Source organism: Oculina patagonica, chromosome 2, assembly GCF_052425735.1.
Source record: "Oculina patagonica isolate OP01 chromosome 2, crgOcupat, whole genome shotgun sequence".
NCBI lineage: Eukaryota > Metazoa > Cnidaria > Anthozoa > Scleractinia > Oculinidae > Oculina > Oculina patagonica.
In genome coordinates this window covers 3,997,370-4,019,336 of record NC_135759.1, presented here as the reverse complement: position 1 = coordinate 4,019,336, position 21,967 = coordinate 3,997,370, and the positions used below count along the sequence as shown (strand labels likewise).

At 39.0% G+C, this 21,967-nt stretch overlaps 2 protein-coding genes across 3 annotated transcripts in view; both read left to right on the top strand.

Moving 5' to 3' along the window:
* The first annotated feature begins 1 nt into the window (after position 1).
* The window catches only part of LOC144642672 (armadillo-like helical domain-containing protein 3), a 31,853-nt gene continuing 9,887 nt past the window's right edge, over positions 2-21,967 (top strand). The window contains exons 1-17 of the mRNA XM_078501696.1: positions 2-345; positions 1,722-1,778; positions 2,376-2,441; positions 4,235-4,315; positions 5,577-5,684; positions 6,113-6,158; positions 6,514-6,560; positions 6,667-6,741; positions 7,241-7,327; positions 7,800-7,856; positions 8,041-8,084; positions 8,607-8,667; positions 9,569-9,615; positions 10,123-10,204; positions 10,730-10,799; positions 11,333-11,431; positions 20,690-20,748. Of these exons, the coding sequence (XP_078357822.1) occupies positions 250-345; positions 1,722-1,778; positions 2,376-2,441; positions 4,235-4,315; positions 5,577-5,684; positions 6,113-6,158; positions 6,514-6,560; positions 6,667-6,741; positions 7,241-7,327; positions 7,800-7,856; positions 8,041-8,084; positions 8,607-8,667; positions 9,569-9,615; positions 10,123-10,204; positions 10,730-10,799; positions 11,333-11,431; positions 20,690-20,748 (1,182 nt within the window). The 5' untranslated portion in view covers positions 2-249. The remainder of the gene's footprint in view (positions 346-1,721; positions 1,779-2,375; positions 2,442-4,234; positions 4,316-5,576; positions 5,685-6,112; positions 6,159-6,513; positions 6,561-6,666; positions 6,742-7,240; positions 7,328-7,799; positions 7,857-8,040; positions 8,085-8,606; positions 8,668-9,568; positions 9,616-10,122; positions 10,205-10,729; positions 10,800-11,332; positions 11,432-20,689; positions 20,749-21,967) is intronic.
* On the top strand, positions 14,613-19,786 carry LOC144642673 (cryptochrome DASH-like). 2 transcript variants are annotated; one of them, XM_078501697.1, is made up of 2 exons: positions 14,613-14,856; positions 16,528-19,786. In XM_078501697.1, exons 1-2 carry the CDS (start codon positions 14,734-14,736, stop codon positions 18,139-18,141), a joined length of 1,737 nt encoding a protein of 578 aa, XP_078357823.1. In that variant the 5' UTR covers positions 14,613-14,733; the 3' UTR covers positions 18,142-19,786. The 2 variants fall into 2 exon arrangements, with proteins under 2 accessions (XP_078357823.1, XP_078357824.1); XM_078501698.1 differs by having other exon boundaries at positions 14,749-14,856; positions 16,532-19,786.

The following is a 21,967-nucleotide window of genomic DNA, read 5'->3' as shown; positions in this document are numbered from 1 at the left end:
AGTGACACAAAAACCATATTTTGGTTGAACAAATTATTCCTCTTTTCCAAGGAAAATTTCGTTCAAAATATGGCTTCGGTGCGCTTACCACCGAATTTTTTTCTTTGCTAAGGACATACTGATGATTTTTTTATTGAATTTTTTGCCCCTGGTAGGAAAAGCAAGTCGATATGAGTCAATGACTGGTAATATATTTGAGTAACTCATCGAGATTCGCCAAATTTAATTTCGTGTTCAAGTTTAATTGCGATGGTTCATGCTATGGATCAAACAAAATCAGGACCTTTATCACCAAAGAAGCCGGTTAAGGAGAAAATTGTGGGGATCTACGAAGATTTTTTCAAGGTACGTAATACATATTTTACGTGAAATGAGATTTGCATACGATTATCATAAAAATAATTCCACGTACTTAAAATAAAGTTGTGATCACACTTGTATGGCAAAAGCTAACGTGATCACCTTGTGTCTCAAGCTTGCTAATCATAATTTCTTACATGTTTTGTTTTTTTGATTCTGTTTCACAATATAATTGTTAAAAGATTAATGGGTGTTTTGAAGCAATTGTAGACCAATGTTGAGGGGGGTGGGGGGTACTTATTGAATGTGTGGTGGGGTACACCCCCACGTTTTTCAAATCCTGAGCGTTTTTCAGACTACATTGTAGCAACTGCGCAATACCCGGCCAATTTGAAGCGGCATCCTTGGTTTTCAGGTTAAATTTGTTTTTAACCTACAATCAATGACAAATTCTTTGGCACACCAACCCCTATCCCCCCTTGCAATACTGGATAGCGTAATGTGTGCAAACTTCTTGTGCAGTGCGTTTCAGTCTTTTAAGCAAAAGTAGGCAGCAATCACAGGCATAAACTTTTGCATGCTTGGAGAAGAGGGGGATAACTAAATATTTTCATGTTTTAAGTGAGAAAAAACAGCAATTGTGCCTTGAGATTTTGTCAAAGATTGCATGGTTTTTATTTGTTAAGGTATATGATTTGAAAGGGTAGGGATATTGGTCATTTAGGTATTAAAAACACCCTTGAAATAAAATATTTTGAACTGACGCACCTTTTGGCTCTATCATTTAAATTTATTAAATTCTACATAAAAATGGCATCAAGACTTCTTGTTTTATGCATATGTCATAAGATAAGATAAGATAAGATAAGAACTTTAATAGTAATCTCCCCATAGGGCTTTTTGAATATTCCTTATGGTGACTTTACCTGATCTTTACAGGTCTTCATAGACATGTCTTTCAGTATACAAAAGGGTACCTTTCTTCAGTGAAAGCTACACAAAAGGGGTGCCTTTTCTGTAAAAAATAATGGTATACAAAAGGGTAAGGGGTTGGTCCTTGGAGCAGAGCCTTCCTGTACAAAACCTTTTTTGAGTAGCCCCCCCCCCCCCCACGCGATCTTGTAAATGTTTATGAAGATCTATCTTTGCTAAGTTCAAATCCTCGCCCTCTTTGAAGGCCTTTGCAAGATCTTTTAAGTAACAGGACTGTTTAGCTCCTGCTTCAGGTGAGGGTCTTTTGCAGTCAACAAAGATTTTTAAGAATCTTTTTTGTCTATGAAGACCTGTAAAGATCAGGTAAATTCACCATAAGGAATATTCAAAAAACAGCAAATTTGAATACATGTGTTAAAAATATATAAATATTATGATTAAATGATGTACATAGCATGTTTCTTCTGATTAGTTTTGTACTTTTCTAGGGAGATGATCCATCTCGTGAAAGTCCAAATTTTTGGCATGAATTTTTTCTCATGAGGGTGAGTTCTGATTATAAAAAATGGCTGTGACGCGTAACTCTTACTTTCCTTAAATACCTTATTGTTATTTATTTTTGCGGGAACTAAAATTCGCGAAAATGGAACAGGAATATTTCGTGAGACTTAATTTTTGCGATTTGGCAAAAAATACATAATTAGCATAAAAAATACAATAGAAATTGTTTAAGATTAATTTTCGCGGGTACTTAATTTCGCGATTTTTTGACAATCGCGAAAATTAAGTCCTGCAAAAATTAGTAACAATAAAGGTAGTACATGTACACTGTTTACTGTACACTGTGGAGAGTTATTGGAAACAGTCACATTGAAGTGACATCTTTAGATCTGTTCTTATCACGGACAAAAAATGTACTGTGTCAAGAGAGTTATCAGAGACAGTCATAATAATTCAATACCTCGAGATTTGTTGAACTTTATCATGAATAAAACCCTCTCAGAAGAGATCATTTGAATCCATGTTTACATTGCTTGTTCAGTTGCTTGCTCACACCCCTCCCCTAACAACTTTAGGTGTACATACATACATGTACGCCCAGGTATTAGTACACGTGTTAACAGTTTTAGTCTTTACACTAGGTAAATGCAGTTTATCTGGAACAGTGTATTGACAAGCTCAGCGAAGAGGAGCTTATGGATGTAAAGGTACATGTATGTAACAAAAGAAACTTACTAAATCATGCCTGAATAAAACCGTCAGCTGGCACAGCACTGTCTTGCTGTTTTGTCCAGCAAAAAACCAGTCGATACAGATCAGGATTATATATAATTGTTTGTAGCAACAATTTACAGTGCGGCTACTGTAACCGGGGTCACCCAGACAAAGTTAACCAATCACAAAGCAGAACTAAAACAAAAGATTTCTATATTTTTAGCTGCAGCCAATGAAATGTCGAGTACAGAACAAAGAAATTTCAACTTCTTCATTCGCCACGAAAACAGATCGATACAAACTTTGGCCGTATGGCGGCGCTAAATTTTCAATTAATTTCAATTGCATCCGTTTTGAACTTGAGTGGTTGTGACAGCAACATTTGGAAGGTAAATATTAGCGATGTTTATGTAAGAGAAGTTCGAAACTGTGTAAAAACGGGGAAAGAAACGACCGTATCGTCTGTGTCAATGGTGCGTGGCGGAGTTCGCTCTTGACAATTTCAAAGCGACGGTCATAGGTTAGGCAAAGTGCGTGGTGTATTTGCAAACAACGAAGCACATTACCAGCGTGATAAATTTAGTTTTCTGCGATGTCCGATCGTTGAGTTCCACCGAAAGCGTATCGGCCGTATACATGCGAAAGTTTCGGCAATTCAGCTAGCTTGAATAAACACACAAAAACATAAGCTTCACAAGTGAACAAATTGAAATTTTATTTTTATTTACTCAAACGACAAAAAAATGTTGGCATTGCCACTTTCACTGGTACGTTATACAGCGCAGAATGTCTTCCTTCGCTAGCATCACGTGTATTTATTTTCCAAATGGTACAGCTACCAAAACTCCAGTTGATGCCGTAGAGAAACTTGAAATTGTCACGAGCGAACTCCGCTCGCACCATTGACACAGACGATATGGTCGTTTCTTTCCCCGTTTTTACACAGTTTCGAACTTCTCTTACATAAACATCGCTAATATTTACCTTCCAAATGTTGCTGTCACAACCACTCAAGTTCAAAACGGATGCAATTGAAATTAATTGAAAATTCAGCGCCGCCATACAGTCAAAGTTTGTATCGATCTGTTTTCGTGGCGAACGAAGAAGTTGAAATTTCTTTGTTCTGTACTCGACATTTCATTGGCTGAAGCTAACTTTGTCTGGGTGACCCTGGTTACAGTAGCCGCACTGTAATCTTAAATACAAAACAAATCCGTAATCCGCATTTTTATCTTGCTGAAGAAGGCAACAGTAGTGGCCAAAACGTCCAAAAACAATATTTTTAGCCAGTGTCAACTTATTAATTCGAATTTTTAAGCCCTAATAATATTGAAATCAAATGTCATTAACATAACAGAATAAAAAAATAAACTGAAGACTTACTTCTATAACAGCCTCTGTATTTGGCATTAACAGTTAGGCCAAGGGCTAATGAACTTTAAATTTATGGTTAAATTGTTACCACAAACAATCAATAACTAAAGGTGACTTGCAGGAATAACTGATTACTACACGTTTCAATTTCCGGCCCTATCCCCCTCCAGGGGGCAAGGAACTAAGAGACACGTTTCAATTTAGAACAGAGTATGCATGCGTGCCTGCTTTAATGAACAATAATAAAAGCTTAATGTTCCTGAAGCACTAATTTACAATATTATTGCTTAACCTTATAGTTAATTATATTACCTTAATATGATAATTAAAAATGTATGCTTCATTTTTAACCAGTATATATACTGAAAAAAATATTTTTAAAACTGTGTTTGGTTTGCTTTAATTTATTTAGGAAAACATCAACCTTTTATTTGCTCAGTGTTGTATTGCACTGCGAGGAGATCACCAGATAAAACTAGTCAATGCTCTGCAGGTATGTGATATACAATGTACACTGTAATTACTTTTTTTAATATTACAAATTAAATATAATATTATTAAATATAATTATAATTATATAATTATATATAATTATATATTAGGAAATAAATCCCTTTGGTGGATTATTAATGGTAAAGTCTGTGTCTGAGCCTAGTGGCCCATACCAACACAGCTTATCCCAGTTTCTGTAGCATTAAGCGACTTGGAGTATTTCAACTCCCCCTAGATGGGATGCTAGTCCATTGCAGGGTTACCCCAAGCATTATTTTACCGGTACCCATTTGTACACCTGGGTGGAGAGAGGCACTATGAGAGTAAAGTGTCTTGCCCAAGAACACAACACAATGACCCCGGCCAGGGCTCGAACTTGGACTGTTCCGGACCGTTTCCGGAGTCCAGCACAATAAGCATTAGGCTACTGTGCCTCCCACACAGCGGCTGTTATATTGGAGGATAATGCTTGAGGCTAAAAGATTGTTCAAAATTCTTATTTAGTGTTCCTCTTAACAGTATATACAGTAGAACCCCGGTAACTTGAACTCTGAAGGGAAATGAAAAACAGTTTGAGTTAGCGGGGTTTTGAGTAATCGGGGTCGATTGAATATTTAATCTACCAAGTTAATAATTGATAGTTTACTGATTTTTCAGCACTTCAGTATACAGTACAGTGCAAATTAAACTTATCTCTTCAGAAACTCTAACACGATCATAAATTCTTATGATAAGAGTGGAAAAAAGGTTTTAAATACGTGATCTGTTCGTTGCTCTAATCAATGGCCAACCGTGGCGAAATGCAAGAACCGGAATTCGAGTTATCGGGGTACATTTGACTCAAATTTTGATCAAGGGAAACGAAATTCAGTTCAAGTTAGCGGGGTTTTCGAGTTATCCGAGTTCGAGTTAACCGAGTAAAAATGACTGAAAAGTGAGTTCAAATCCAAGGGAAATGGAAGTTTGTTTGAGTTAGCGGGGTTGTTCGAGTTATCCGAGTTCGAGTTACCGGGGTTAATAATAATTTATCAGACTATACTACAAGCCCAAGTTTTCTATGAATGAATAGTCAATAAGATGTAGCCAAGTACACGTAGAGTAACTTGGCTGCATAGAAAACAAAACAGTTTATTGGTTTCCTGAACTTAACTAATAAAAAATAAATGGTGTTTTACTAGAGCTGTAGACAGTTTCGTCTTCAGACAAAGGAGTGTTAATTAATTACTAATTAGCTGTTAGTAATGTTTCTTTTTTAATTTCAGACACTTTGTGCAGTAGTCAGAGCAGTTTACAGAAAGAGATTAGGGGACCATGGGTTTGACATCATCAATATTTTGATTGGTTTTGATGCTGCAGAAGCACAGATGCAGGTTATTACAATGTAGATTTGCCAGTAGAGAAAAATGCAACTCATTTTACCAATTGCAAATGTGAATTAAATTAAAATGCAGTTGTTTGAGCATGGTAGAATTTCACTGCTGTAGTAGACAAACAGGGCTTTGCTTCAAATAATTTGACTGAGTACATTTTGTAAGTAGATAATTTCTGTTGAAGACTTATTCATTCCTGCAGTAAAATGGCAAACATCTACTCTCACTGGTGGGTGTTAATGTATCCCGGTTTACCAAATGAATGTTAAAAAGTAACCTGATGTGCTGTTCCTATTCGGTTTCGTTTGACACTGATAAATCGGGTCAAGCTGCAAATGGAAAGGAAAAAAAAATCAGTTACTGATTAAATGGCATCATTCAGAGTTTCTGCTGATATATGGACATATTCTTTAATTTGTTCTTTCTAGGGGTTGCTTGAGAGTTTGCATACATTTCTAGTAGGGGACTATCCAGGTAGGGCATGTACTATTACTTCTGCACGCTTAGACCTATTTTTGTTATGGGCATCTCCTTTCAGATCTTTTTCAATCCCCGGTAGAGGGGGATTAATCCAAATTTTCAGGGAAAGTATCTGGAAAAACTTTGAAAGTTCTAATTGTTATTCATAAATTAATTTCAATTTACGGCACCTTCTTGTTGTATCTTAGTCTATAAGGTAGACACTTGCATACTCTTCCCTGGCGGCCAGCTAGTTGTTAATATTATTTTCAAATTCCATACACGCACCATTCAGAACTGAGGACTGGGTTAACTTAATTTTACATAATACTGTTAACTTCATTTAATCAAGTCATTGCTCTTTTCCTAGTGAGCCTAAAGAATCTCTCACTTAAGCTGGCTTTAATCCTTGTAACAGTAAGTGCACTAAATGTTCTTGTTTTAAGTTCTTCTTGACATTTCGTCTAATGAGTTCTGTATGTTTAAGGCTGACTGTGAACATTTATATCCATGGCTGTTTTAGGCAACAGACAATGTTAGTCAAAACACAATTGTTGAGTACATCATGATCAACAGCATATTTGAAGCAGTTATTCAGGTAAGTCCCCAGGCTGCATATTATGTAGGTTACGACAGATATCTTTGGCATGGTTTTCAAAATTTTGCAAGGCATACTGGTGTACGATTGTAGTCAGCATGTCTTAATTTGCATTTAGATGACTTATTTTGGGTAAGAACCTTGATGTAGACTTTGAAAACCTTGCCATATCTTCAGCATAGCCTGATTACACTGAATGCTTTCGTCCAGAGTAAGTCAGCATTGTGTCAGGTTGATATTCTGTCTTTCTGTAGACATGGTACAAAATAGCTAGGGTAATTTAAATAACAGAATTTTAATTGAAAGGGCACAGTAAATGCAGAGAGGTAACTGTTACTGTTTGCACACATTGCATGGCTATGATGCTAACTTATGTCTGACTGATGTGTTTGGCAATAAGTTTCTTCCTGGCTACTGATATTATGTACACTGTATGTAGCCATTTGCACCCATTGCATGCCTATAACTCTAGCTGATGTCTGATTTGTTTTGTCATTAGGTTCTTGCTGATCCAGTAGCTAGACAGCAACATGGCTACGAGGCAATGCTGCTTTTGACAATTCTTGTTAACTACCGGAAGTATGAAGTGAGTAGGATATTTTAAATCAACTTACCTGTTCATTGCTGTTGCCCAGCAAGTTTGTTATTAAAACTAGAGTTTGCGCTATATATTTATTTGTGGTACAGCTATTTAACAATTAGACTACGAGCCCGAGTATTCTATGCGCGAGTAGTCAACTCGGCTGCGCCTTGTTGACTATCGCTCATAGAAAACTCGGGCACGTAGTCTTATTGTTTTAGTAGAAACTGTAAAGAATTGTAGTCCAAAACCTACAATTTTATGTACTTTTAAGCCACAAATCAAGAAAAATTGACCCTGTAAAGAGCAACGCGCGCACGATTGTGTTCTATCAGCGAATAGAAAACAGTGGGAGAACCAATCAGATTCGCGGATTTCCAATAGAACACAGCTGAGTCTCTACTAAAATGATTTACAGACTGTAGTTGAATGTGTACTTTCAATTAAAGGCCTTTGAACAGTTTCTCTTAATTGACAGGCATCAAATCCTTATATTGGAAAGCTGTCAATCTTGGATGATGAACTGGCACTAAATGTAAGTTAAAAATTATTTTTTTTATCGTGTACAGTAATTTCTGAGTCAACTTATTAGTCAATAAAGACATTGGTCACTAACAACTGTTACCAGGTATAACTATTTCAAAAAAAAAATCAAGACACATTCTCTTTTCTTTCACAAACCAGAATGATTAACTGCATTTTATTATTTTCCATTGAAGGGTTTTGGCTGTGTAATATCAGCTGCACTTACTGACTACAACAGGTTTGTTTTGATAGAAATATTTTTACACACTGAATTATTTTTTAATAACAAGTACTTAACTTTAATAAATAAATTTATATCATGGCAAGAAATAATATTGTTTAGCATGGTAGGTATGCAATGCATGCAAAGGAAATAATTCCTACAGAGTAACAAGTGCCTACAGAGTTGCATACAAAGTTGCTTGCCTGGGGCAGTAAGTGCTTGCCTTTAGATTACTTTTTTTGTTTTAAATCAAAATTTAATCACCATATAGCTTGCCTTGGGCCCAATGTTGAGCATTTTAAAATTCTGCTTGTTCGGGATTACAGACAAGGCTTTCTCCAAGTCCTGAGAACTGCATGCACATGTATGTGCGCTGTAGTTTAGCCCTTTTGGCTTTGCTCAAACTGCAGGGCTGTGGTTATAAATAGCGCTGGTGCTGACACCAGTGTATCATTTCACATCCAATGAAGGTTGCTACTCAGACCATTTGTCATCTAACAAAACAAAGTTTGACATTTTAATTTGGTTTTATTTCAGGAAACATGCAGCTATGTTAGAGCAGGCATCTGGAGGGCTAATCAGCTCCATCACCAGCTTTGTATGTACCTGTTATGAAATCATAATTGCATTAACTCAGGTGATCAAGGCCAGAAATGTCAGAAAATAAAATGGAATTGCCATTTCTCAAACCTCCAAGGGAAACGAAAGTTGGTTCAAGAAATCAAGAAAATTGAGAAATCAGAAGTAAAATGTTCAACTGCGAGAAGGGAAATGACTTTTGGTTCGCGTTATCAGGAGTTTCAAAAACTCAAAGATTCAAGAAATCGGTAATTGTGAAGAACAGCTCCCGCTAACCGACTGTCGGTCGACTGTTGGTCATTTGTCAGTCGTCTGTCGGCCGACAGTCGGCCGTTTGTCGTCCGTCTGTCTTCGAACGTGATTTCATTGCTTGCCTTATGGACTTAAAGTTACGTAGGTGATATATTTATAAGAGATTGAAGTTTGTATAAAAGAAAATCTTGGCGAGGAGTCGATTTGTTTTGTAGTAAGTACCGTAGTACAATGAAATACAATGTTTATAAGTCTTATCTGTTTTAATCGCTTTCTGCGTCGGGTTTACTTCTGTGTTTACTGCTCAGTTTTACAGTAAAATTTCTGTTTTGGGAAACTGTCGGTAACCTGTCGGTGGGCTGTCGGTGGCCTGTCCGTAGTCTGTTGGTAACCTGTCGGCCGACAGTTGACCGACAGTCGGTTAGCGGGAGCTGTTCTTCACAATTACCAAGAAATCAGTATTCCACTGCAGTTGACTAAAATTGGCTGTCCCATCCTTCTGCAACAGGAATTGGTTTGTCTACTAATGGGAAAAAATACCAAAAACCATGGGATGTACAGAATAAAGAAACCACAAACAACTTCTCCTGTTTGTGTTAGGCAGGCAGTACATGAACTTTTGTCTCTTGTGATTATACTCAATCAAATAACATTTTGTTACTGTACAGGTTGGAAGCATGTTTGTCGCTGAGTCAGAAAAAGCAGAATGTTTCAGGTACTTGTACATAAAATAGACTAAGTATGATTGCAACTCAAGCTTTTCTGTTAATAGCCACAATGATGTCAACTCCCAGTCTTGTCTGACTGTATATTTCAAATGAATTGTAAAACCAATCTCCCAAACCATGTACTGTCCTGGGAATGGTACCAAACTTAATTTTTCAGTCTCACTCAGGCAGGTTTATGATTGCATGAACATCATGAAGATGTAGCAACTAGGAATATTTCTACCCCCCCCCCCCCAAGTAGTGTGATTTCTAGTCCCGCTGGATAGGTTGGTAGTCCAGTGCAGGATTGCCCCTTCCCCCACCCAAGCACTAAATTTAGTGGTACCCATTTATACACTTGTGTGGAGAGAGGCCCTGTAAAAGTAAAGTAGTCCAAGAACACAACACATTGACCCTAGCCAGGTTTTAACCCTAGCTGTTCAATTTAGAGTCCAGCACACTAACCAGTCACCACGTGCCTTAGTGTAATAATTATTTTTGTCTGTGGTTGTTAGTACTAATGAGGCTGTTCTCCTGGCATTATATGAAGCTGTGCACCTTAACAGAAATTTCTTCACTGTCCTTAGCCATGTTACAGTAAGTGCCAGTATGATTTTGGCTTAAAGAATACACTTTTAAATTACTGTGGTATTGACATCAGTGTATCAAGTAAAAGTTTTGTTCACAAAAATTAATTTTCCGTATAAAGCGCTCTTGTCTAATTAAAATAAATTACAAACAATATTTAGAAAGGAAGCCACATCAGCTCTAGCTCATTTCCATGCTGGTCCTCTATCCAGGTCGAATTGGAATTTGGAAATGTTGGTTTTTCAGGAGGGAGGAAAACCAGAGGACCCGGATATAAGAACCCTCGGAGCAAGGATGAGAACCAGTAACAAACTCAACTTACATATGACACTGAGTCCAAGAATCGAACCCAGGCCACATTGCTAGGAGGCGGGCGCTCTCACCACTGCGCCAACCCTGCCACTAACCGTAGAATCAAATAAGGACTTTTAATGGAAACAATATAAACTGCCTTGCAGTGTAGGCTGTTGCACATGGTTAAATAGATCTGTTATAAATCAGTGACTAAATACCCAGTTGTCTCGCTCTCTTCAGACTGCTCCAGGGTCCAGTCCTCCTCCGTCACCCACTGCTGCCCCTCCTGTTGTTGAAAGAACTGCGACTGGTATGACAACAAATCACTCTTCTTACGGTTTAACACAATATTCAAGAACAGATCTCTAGTCAATTTATGGATCAAAATAAACTAATTAAATGATAGAACATAATTTGATTTAGTGATTAGAATGAATTCCATGTTGCTAAAAAACAATTTGAAAAAAAATTCAAAGAAAACTGACAAGCAAGTATGAAGAAGTGAATCTCAGTTTTCAGCCATATTGCAATCCATTTCCATCCTCACCATCATTAGTCATTCTCACATCCTGTTGGGTTCCTGTCATTTGTTGAGTACTGATTATTGCGTTTTTGATGGTAAAGTTCTATATTTGAGTCCTTCAAGTCCATGTTAAGCTTGTTTTATCATATCACATCTCTTCCCGTTTTAAGGGTATAATTAATGGCATTGCAACAAGGACCCCCATTAGGTATCAGACAAGCTCAAAGTTAGAAAATTTCCTTCTGAGTATAGCCCTAGAAAGGAAATAGGGGAGTACACAAGAAAGAAATATTCTTTTGACCTCAGTTTTCCTTTTTTAGCCGCCGTTGTTGAAGATTTCCCTCCAGACCTGAGTCAGCCGACCAATTTACTTGTTACTCTTCTGACGTATTCTTCAATTGCTGTACAGAATACTAAAGGTATAGTGAAGAAGTACTCTAATTCTGTTGAATATTTGTTTCTGTCTTTCCTATTTGGGCCGTTTTGTATTCCACTGTCAATAAAAAAAATTATAGTGCTGTGATTCTGCAAGGATATCTCTGTTCTATCCTTCTGTAGCCTCTGATTCTGCTTGTCAATTTTTTTTTAGCTTGCTCTTAAGTTTCTTCCTATATACTCCCTCTTCCTCTCTTTGCCTTCGTGCTCTCTGGAGCGCATGAGAGATCACTTGCTCGCGTTTGCTAAGCTCACGTGCCACGTGCGCCAACCTATCAGCAAACATGCCGTTTTTAGCCAATCAGGAGCAAAACCAAAACGCGTCGTTTCCCGCGCTTGCTGCCGGCTGCATGTTCTTCGTTCGCGTGCTGGTTGTAGAATGGAGGGAGGGGTGGGTAAAGTGGGGGTTTGATGTCATTGGGCTGGGAGGTTCCCAGTGCCGTATCGGTTCGGAGTTGAGTGCGCGCACTAGAAATGGCGTGTCAAAATTCTCGTCTTAAAACTGACGCGTAAAAAAAGCGAGTGTATGAACTTCTCATGTCAGCATTTAGGTTTGGAGAGAAATGAAGGCTGATGCTTTACTTTTGCACCTGTGAAAACCGTTGGATAAAAATGACGAGCGAAATGACGAGACGTGTGTTCGAGTGAGAAAAAAAAAATTAAAAAAAATTCAGAAGTGGTAAAGAGAAGGAGCAGGTACCCTGCGCTGCAGACGAAACTAAACCCTTGGTTACTAGCTGGGGTTAGATTACAGTACTTCTGCGACGCAGGTCAGGAGCAGGATAAAATAAGATATTTTGGTCTGAATAAAGAAGAGAAAATGAAGTCGAGCAAAGAGAGAGTTGATGAGAGCCTACAGACAAAAAACAATCGCAAGAAACGCCTAGAGAGCGAAAAGTTTGCCTTGCTTGTCTCTCTGAAAGGACCCTGCGACCAGTTTTGTGTGAACTACCGTAACCAACATCTAGTCACAAGGACCAACTTGTCCCTTCAAGCGAACTACTCGAGAGACTTGTCACCTTCTGTGTGCCAACCTTAGAATTATCAAGACTAGTTTCAACTCAAGCTCAGTTTGCTTTATTACACTGTTTTGAAAAAAAAGAAAAGAAACAGTAATGCAATTTAAGTGGTGCAGAGATTAAGGGAATAGAATAATTAGGAACAACAGAGTGCACATCTGAATTACAATCATGTCTGACGCGGAAGGAGATAATGTGCCCACAACAACCAGCATTGGTGAGATGGACATAAACACCGCTCTTCAAGAAGTTTTGAAGACCGCCATGGTCCACGAAGTTCTTGCTCGTGGATTGCACGAAGCATTGGCACCTCGTTCTAATGTCTTTTCTTTGATGGACCTGCATCCCTTGCGGACTTTAAATAGAAATCAATTCCTTTATGTTGTGTTCTTGGGTTTTTTTCTGTGCCCTTAACTTTCGATGTGCAAATCTAGGTGCAATGGAGAACAGTTACTTGTAGAAAATGGGTCGTTAATTTGAATCTTCCAAAGAATTTGGTTAACGTGGCATCTGAATAACGCCTTATTCGATGTAGCTTCCTACGCAGACGTTCTTTGGGCTCGAGCCCAAAGAACGTCTGCGTAGGAGGCTACATTCGATGGCTCTCAAAGCATATCTTGGCAGAGATTGATTGAAAAAGAGTTATAGCCTGGGTCGAGAATAATTGCGCGAGTGTTTATGGGTTTATATGGGGGGAAAGCGCCAAATTCAAACATGGCGCCGGGGTACAAGAGTTGAAGTGTACCGTTGTGCCCGAATGAATACAGGAACTCGGATGTCACTTTTCACAGGATACTGCTAGAGACCTTCGCCAGAAGTATATACCTTTGATACGTAACGTTAATTTAAAGTTTTACTTGGAAAACGCTCGCATTTGCTCAGCTCATTGGAGTGGCGGTAGCCCTCAGTGAACAGATCGCACTTGTATTTTTCCGTGGAGTATAGATTCGTAAAGGAGCGTCGAACAATATAGAAGATTGCTGGCACTGTTAAAATGACAAAGTCCAGAAGATAGCAGAAGAGGAGTTAACAATTTATTCAGCACTGAGAGACAAGACTACTTGGAAGCTTTCTGCCAGGTGTATTTTATACCGGGCGGGAGGGGGGGGGGGGGGGGAGACCAATCTGACCCCTAAAACCCTAAAAGATTGACCCCTAAAAGATACTAAAAAACTAAGAATAGAATTTATATTTGTATATTTCTTCGTGTGTGACCCTAAACGAGACCATTATGGCTAAAAATATTGGCGAAGACCCTAAGCGAGACGACGAGCATCCCCGTCACCTTAATATGCGAGTCCCCCCCCCCCCCCCGGGATTTTATATTCACTTTCTCTGCTTTCTCCATAAGACCAAAATTAAGTTTCGCTGAATGGATTCCTCCGTCAGGATCATTTAGTCGTTGACACTGACAGGAACAAAAATATTGCCATTTCTGTTCATATATAAGCTGTAAACGTTCTTAGCCTTATCGTATGGATCAGTTTCAAAACAAACACGTCGCTAACAATCTGAACCTTTGTACGAGCTGTGTTTTTTTCCCTGTAGTTTTTTTGCCCCACGACAGAGAAGCCACCTCTACCACTGTTTCACGATGTAGTCCTCCTACTTTTCTCGGGGAAGGACTGCACCCAGAACATCCCTTTCTGTCAATGTTTTCACAACGCGCCCAGTTTCCAGATTTGACATCCTGAATTTTATTTTCATTATTTGCCCCAAATAATCCCATAAGCGCTCGCGCGGCACTCTCGGCCCGGCTCGACAGAAAAAGGCAAGTGGGGAGCTGAACTATCGTCCGTGATCTGTGTGGAATTTCGGGGCGATCGAAGCCTTTGGAGGAAATTTAAGGCCTTTTTCCTTCGTCGAGTGCGTTCGGCTGCTTCAGTGTCAGTGCCCAACCTTGGTAAAAAGGATTAAAATGCAAAGCAGTAGACTGTCCACAGCCTCTCGATTTTTCAACGCAAAAAAACCAAACGAAGCGCGAGAACGCGGGGGGAGGGGGGCGTCCAGTTCTCTCGCCGTTCTCACCGCGCGCACATCGATCGAAAAACACGAAAAAATAGAGGGCTGTGGACAGTCAAGCAAAGCAGGGGAACTAAAAACTGCCTAAATTGCAGCAAATCGGCCCAGAAATCTCACTGAAAACATAAAGATAAACTTTTCAGGTTCTCCTCATACAAATCCTTGGGTGACCTGTGCTGTAACATCAGAGGCCTGGGAACGATGTTGTTGTTTTATCGTCACCAGTCTTTGCCGAGTGATCACAGATGATTCGAAACATCGTTCAACGTGGCACTTGTATTTTCACGGAAGTTTACGGTCTTTACGTAGGTTTCTTTGCAGCGAAGAGAAGCTTTCTTCATTCCCTGAGAGGAACTCAGCAACGTAAGGTAAGAAATTCATTTTTAGTCTTAAACAGGATGACTGTTTTATAAAACTGTTGTATAAAGATTACGGTACACATGTTATGATGTGCGGTGAATGCGATGTTCCCAAACAATGTACTGTCTTCGCTAACATTTGTCTTCGTTCCTCAGTTTGATACATTTATTCTACCCTCCAATGCCGCTATAATTCTTTTTTTATTACACTGTTTAATATCACAACCTTCTTAGTTTCTTCATAAGCCAATTCATGTAAGAAAACACTTGTGAGCGGTTGAGGAGCTGTTACGTAACCTTCAGTTGACGGTCTATGTAAATTAAATTTGATTCATTCTTCAGTTACTTTATTTTAATGTTTTGATGTGATCGCATGCAAATGCTTGAACGGTTATTTTAATTCTCACTTAAGATTTTAAGCTAAATGCGGGGCCAGAAGGCAGTTCAGAATACAAGATACAGTCATTATGGTGAACAGTTGTGGTTCACCACAATCTTCAGTCCAGCACAATTGTATCTTGCATTTTTAGCCTCTCTGTGGGTACCCACCGTCTTCGTTTTCTTTGCAATTTTTTTTTGTTAAATCTTCGTTTTTTCAAGCCGATCTTTGTTTTACGGATTGAAACGTCATTAATGATTCCATTATCAGTGGAGTATTTTTGTCGTTTTCAGCCTTGTAATGGCTTCATGTGGTTTCGCGGCAGTGACTGTAAACCACTGTTGTCAAACTTGCAGTGAAATGTGCCAAAATTCAGAAATAACAGATAATTTCTGTAGTGTTGACGAGTTTTGACAGTTTTATATCTGAGTGGTCAATTTGATCACATGAATTTTGGTCAATTTTAGATCTTCGCTTCAATCTTGAGATCTTCGTTTTTTCCACGGTGATCTTTGCGTCTTAGAGAGGCTCTATTTTGGTGGTGAACTGTTATGGTTCTACTTTTGCATAACACCTTCCAGTTGATAGCCAATTTAAGTTACACCCGCTTTCAGTGTTACGTGCATAGCTATCTTTCTACATCCATCTTTCGACATCATCTTTCGACATCGTCTTTCGACGTGCTGTTTGAAATGAGCCAATCAAAACCTATACATACCGTTATTGGTTTCATGCAAATGTGCGAAAAGGTCAGAAGGTCATGCTAGTGGGCTGTGATTGGCGGATTTCGATCCGTGTTGTTTGTTTAGCACGTCGAAAGATGGATGTCAACAGAAAGCCGCTATGCACGTAACACTGAAAGCGGGTGTAAGATAACTTACGTGTTTAATATCATGGGTGACAGATTACTCCTTAATTTTGGTGCAAAATTTCAGCATTAATTTACAATTCACTGTAAAATTTCAAAGTTTCTATACCAATGTATCATATAGTGCCAAGATGACATCTAGGTTTCAAAGTGTTACAGATGAAGATGTGGTGACAATTTAAAACACTGCAGAAAACTAAAGCTTGCTGTTAGCAATTATTACACAATTTACAATTTATACTTTAAAACATGTTATAGGAAACAAGTAGGATTGTAAAGTGCTTTTTGTTGATAAATCCAGAAATTTAGGATCTGATACTGCTCAAATTAAAATTACAAATGAAAGTGCCATGTTATTAAAACTAGAAGGGTCATATTGTTAGCTGTTATTTAGGTAGTGATTTGCTGATTTGCTTGAATCTTCTCATTGCAGAAAGGAGTTACCATGGAGACCAGAGGGGGCAAATCTGTTGTGATCTACCTTATGCGAAATGACCTTCGTGTTCATGACAACGAGTGCTTGCACTGGGCTCAGCAGAATGGAGATTTTGTGATTCCTTTATTCTGCTTTGATAAGAACATTGTAGGTCCCAGTGCGTTGACGTGGCACTATAAATTTGCAAAGACAGCAATACACAGAGCCAAATTCATTTTAGAAAGCGTGTCTGACGTAAGAGAATCATTAAGGAAACATGGAAGTGACCTGGTTGTGCGTAGTGAGCAGACAGCAAAACAGGCAGTTTCAGAAGTCATTCACTTATGCCGTCAGAAAAATGAAAGACGCATTTCACTTGTGTACCAGAGAGAAATCACTAAGGAAGAAACAGATGTGGAAGCGGAGCTATTGGAACTGTGTAAAACAGAAAATATCACTGTGAAGGCCTTCTGGGGATTGACACTGTACCACTTGGAAGACTTGCCGTTTGCCTCGGTGCATTCTTTGCCTGACACATACACGGGATTTCGGAAAAATGTTGAGGCAAGATGCAGAGTGCGGACCCTGATTCCAAATCCAGACAGGCTAAAACCACTCCCTGTGTTTGTGACAAATGACCTCATTGGCAGAATTCCATCTTTGAAGGAACTTGTAAAGGATCCTTCAGCAGAAACAACTGATGCAAGAACAGCTTTTCCTTTTTCTGGAGGAGAAACAGCCGCTCTTGATAGGTTGAAACATTACCTCTGGGACACAGACCTTGTTGCCAGGTATAAGGAGACACGTAATGGGCTTATCGGATCAGACTACTCAACAAAACTCAGCCCGTGGCTGGCTGTGGGAGCGCTCTCCCCTCGCAAAGTGTTTGAAAGTATAAAAAGGTATGAAGCCGAGTGCACAGCAAACCAGTCGACGTATTGGGTCATTTTTGAGCTTCTGTGGCGTGATTACTTTAAGTTTGTCAGTTTGAAGTATGGTGACTCCATCTTTTACCTGTCTGGAATTATGAAGAAAACAGGGTTGCCGTGGAAGAAAGACATGCCAGCATTTGACCAGTGGCGATATGGGCAGACTGGAGTTCCATTTGTGGATGCTAACATGAGAGAGCTACTGCATACCGGCTGGATGTCCAATCGTGGACGTCAGAATGTGGCAAGCTTCGTAGTGAAAGATCTTGGCATTGATTGGCGGATGGGAGCTGAGTGGTTTGAATCTCTTCTTCTAGACCATGATGTATCAAGTAACTATGGCAACTGGAATTATTCGGCAGGCATTGGCAATGATCCTCGTGAAAACCGCAAGTTCAATATGGTTAAACAAGCCCTTGATTATGATCCAGATGGTGATTTTGTGAGGCTGTGGGTTCCAGAGTTGGCTAGCCTGAATGGAGCCAAGGTTCACACTCCCTGGATGTTGTCTTCATCAGAACTGAAACTTGCTGGTGTTACTTTGGGGCAAAGCTATCCAAGACCAATAGTTTGCCCACCTGAATGGAGCCGGCACACATCAAAAGTGAAGGGCGCAGGAAAAACCCCCAAAACACAACATAGAGGAATTGATTTCTATTTTAAGTCGCCAAGTAGTGCAGGTCCATCAAAGAAAAGATATTAGAACAAGGTGTTCAAGGATTACCGGTAGAATTAAACTTGAACACTCTGCAAGAGTCACATTTTTGGTATTCTTGTCAAAGAATTTGAAAAGAATAGCTTATAGTTGTAACAGTGTTTTGTCCAAAGATCTGGATTTGCACTAACCTTATGAATACTCTGCAAGAGTCACATTTTATGGTATTCTTGTCAAAGAATTTGAAAAGAATAGTTTGTTGTTGTTATATTGTTTTGTTATTGTTGGCAGTCAAGTAATCTCATCCCCAGAGTGGCAATCCTTTCAGGCAGCACCAGAGATCTACTAGCAGGGGAAAAAACAACTTTTCCTGACATCTGATTGGCCTTTTAAACGAAAACGTTTTGGCTCTATCACTAACCAGAACTGTTGTGTTTTGTTTTTTTCATTTCTTTTTTTTTTCTACTTTTATCTTAATTTTCAATTTGCATTATGTACTTAATTACTTTTTGTATCTTATTTTCTGTATATTTTCCTTCAATGTTTAACATGTACAACCTAGTCAAAATATTGTTATCTTTGTAAGTACAGTATGTTGCCCTATTACCGGACACTTTTTGCACTAACCGAAATATCTAACCTCAAAAGAGCACTTACGAGCTGAAACTTACCCACAATGTAGCTTCCACTGCTGGTAAGTAGGTCGTGGAGTTTTAACTTCTAAATCTCTTTGGCTTCGTTGTAATCACGGAAAGAGTTGGTCAAATTCGGTGCCCTAATTCCGGACGAGTTGCCCTAATTCCGGACGATCGTTCAAGGAAAATACTCCCTTTCTCTCGGAAATATTATTCCCGATCATGGCAATATATAAGTAATTAGGGCTAAATAAAGAATTATTCTTTTGAAAAATTGTCTTTCAGGCAAAATTTAAGGCATTTTTCTTTCAATTTTAGCGAGGTAATCGTCAGGCCATTGACATAAACAATGTTCAGTGAATGTTTCGGCCACTTGAAACGAAGTTCGCCAAGGAAGATTAATCAATACCAAAACAGGTATTAAAGCTTAAATACAGCACAGACAGTTACAAAAATGCTTGTTTTTCAAAACCTATTCCATAAAATTGTTTTCAAATAGGTAAACAAGTGTGCTGTAGGTATGTGTCCGGAATTAGGCACACCTCATCAAAAATTCAACTTAACTCTTTGGTGACGGTGCTCGGAAATTAAGAGCGAAAACCGAAAATTTATTATATGCTGATAAACCTAGTCCTTTTACCTTTACTTTAATATATACATAAATATAATCTATCGCGCACTTTGCGAGAGCAGAGCGCTTTATTGAAACAATGTAGTTTGACGCGCTGTAAAAATCGCATTTAAGAAGAAAATTTTGTACCTACCTCCATGAAAACTTGAATTTTCCCGTCTAAACGGAGCGCAGCTCGGCCAAGAAAAGAGCAAACGAAAGCAGACTAATCGCTAAGTCTTCTGAACGTTTTATTTAACTTAATTTTACTGTTACAACGATATACGAAATTGTTAAGTCGAAGTGTCCGGAAATAGGGGTGTCCGGGAAATAGGGCAACATACTGTACTACTCAGCTCCTTTAGTTTATTTGTTTTTGTCTATATAGGTTTATTTATTTTCTGCTGTGAAATATTCTATTGAATTTGTTTTGGTCTGGCAAAATAAAATGGTTGTTGTTATCAAGATATCTCTTTATCCTGCTCCATCTCTTAACCACTCCTGAATTGACTACAGAAGGACACCTCTCTAGTACAAACAGTTAGAGCCACCTCGACGGTGTCCAGCTTAGAGAGAGTTAACTGTACTACAGTGCAACATTTCTAACGTGCGCACATAACTGTGAACCGATTCAGCCCAATGACGTGAAAAACCCACCAAACCCACCCCTCCCTCCATTCTACAACCTCCTAACTCACTCCCAGACCAATGTCGTTTTCATGACAAGGCTCACCCGTCGGTACTCCTCTTAAAATGCTCACTATTAACTATGGGTGTTTCTCTAGCTTGGTGGCTCCCACTGCCATCTTGAATAAATTAAAAAGAGGCCGGTTCTGCACCCTCTCCTACTACTCTTAGTTTTTTCTTTATATATGCTTGTTGTAATCGGTCGGACGTGATTCATTCGTCTTTATATTTTTTGGATCGCCACCTTAGAGCAGTTTTCAATTGAGTGTCGTAAAACCAAAACCAAAGTAATTACTCCGGCCAATCACAAAGGACACAGACAATCCAGTGAACCAATCAAAACTCGAAGCAAATACGTGTAGCTGACACGAAGCGCGGGAAAACTTGCGCGAGCGAGTCACGATTGGTTTTGGTTTTAGTTCTGATTGGCTGAAAAAGTGGCGCGAGATTTTTAAGCCAATCACTGAGCGTAGTAATGCAAAACCAAAGCAAACGCAATTTACTTTCGACACTCAAGTGAAAACCGCTCTAGATGGACCTAACCTTGTGAGCTTAACTGGGCAAAGAGGCGCATCTTTGTTGAGAGAAAGCTCACTCATATATTACCTAAAAACACTTGCGCAATGCCAAAGTCGCTAACATGGCAAATGTGTTTTTATTTCAGACGACAAGGGTATAAGCAATGCTAAGCTGTGTCTGATCATTTTAACGTGTATTGTCGAGGTAAGAAAGTGAGATCTCTTTTGGATCAGACTACGGTGTCTGAATTTATTACGCATTTCTTTCTCGATGTAAGCTTAGCCTACGTTGCAGACAAACTAAACCCCGGTACAGGCGCCACATCAACTTGCTCTTCTTCGGGAATTTGGAAAAACGGAGAGAACACAAGCCACCGCACTCGCATCATTTTTGTCTCCCTGTGATCTAGAACACCTCCTCGTACAAACGAAAGCTCTTCTTTGGCGGTACAAAAATTGGGCGTGTCGCCTTTAAATAAAATGTTCTGTTCGTAATGGGTCTTTGGAGCTGGTAGGTGTACCTCTTGCCCCTCTAGCAAAAGGAGTAAGTCGTGCCAAGGAATTATCTGGGTTGTCCACCAAAAGTCGTTAAGAGAAAAGTACTTCGACCTCTGATGCTCCAACCCAGGGGAAAGTTGTGGTCGCAGGATTAGTGAAGGTTTTGAAAGAAGGAAAGTCTTTCCACAATTACAAGGCCCTTATATCGAGGATTTTGTCACACGTGCGGCTGCAACGCAGGCTATGTAAGCTTAGAATTGCTTTCATTTGTGAAAGAGTAATTGAATTCTGGTTGAAGGTTGAGAACCCTTAACTTGCCTTGTGTAAAGGATAGGTCTATTGACTGTGAATCTCGTAAACTTTTGTGGAGAACAGCAATGCAGCTTTACTTTTGCGTTTAGAATGCAATAGACGTGCTTATATTCTGTTGCCATCTTTGCCCGAAAAAAAAAATCATAGTGACTGTCGTTTGTCGTAAACCTGTTCAAATAGCCCACTTCCATAATTTATGAAGTCCTGTTTCTACAGTACCAGAAGAGTACTTTTTTGATCAATGTAATTTTTGACGTGAAGTATATGAAATAATTCATATTTGAAATGCGGATAGAAAATAAAGAAGTGATCCTTGCAATGAAATTGCCATAATAGAAATTGCAAAAAAGAAGCCTCACCACGAGGATCGCTTCTTTACTTAAAATCTATCCGCAGTTCAAATATGAATTGTTTCATATAGGTCACTAGCCTCCCACGCAGTCGTTTTTAGGGGCGATCGTGCGGGTTCAAATCCCGTTGAAGCCCCGAAATTTTTTTTTAGGCTTCTTTCTTTTCATTTTCTTTAATTGCAATTTCACTGCGAGGATTACTTCTTTACTTTACAATGTAATTTTTGCAAGCTGCGTTTCGCGATTAACTAATCTGATACCGTA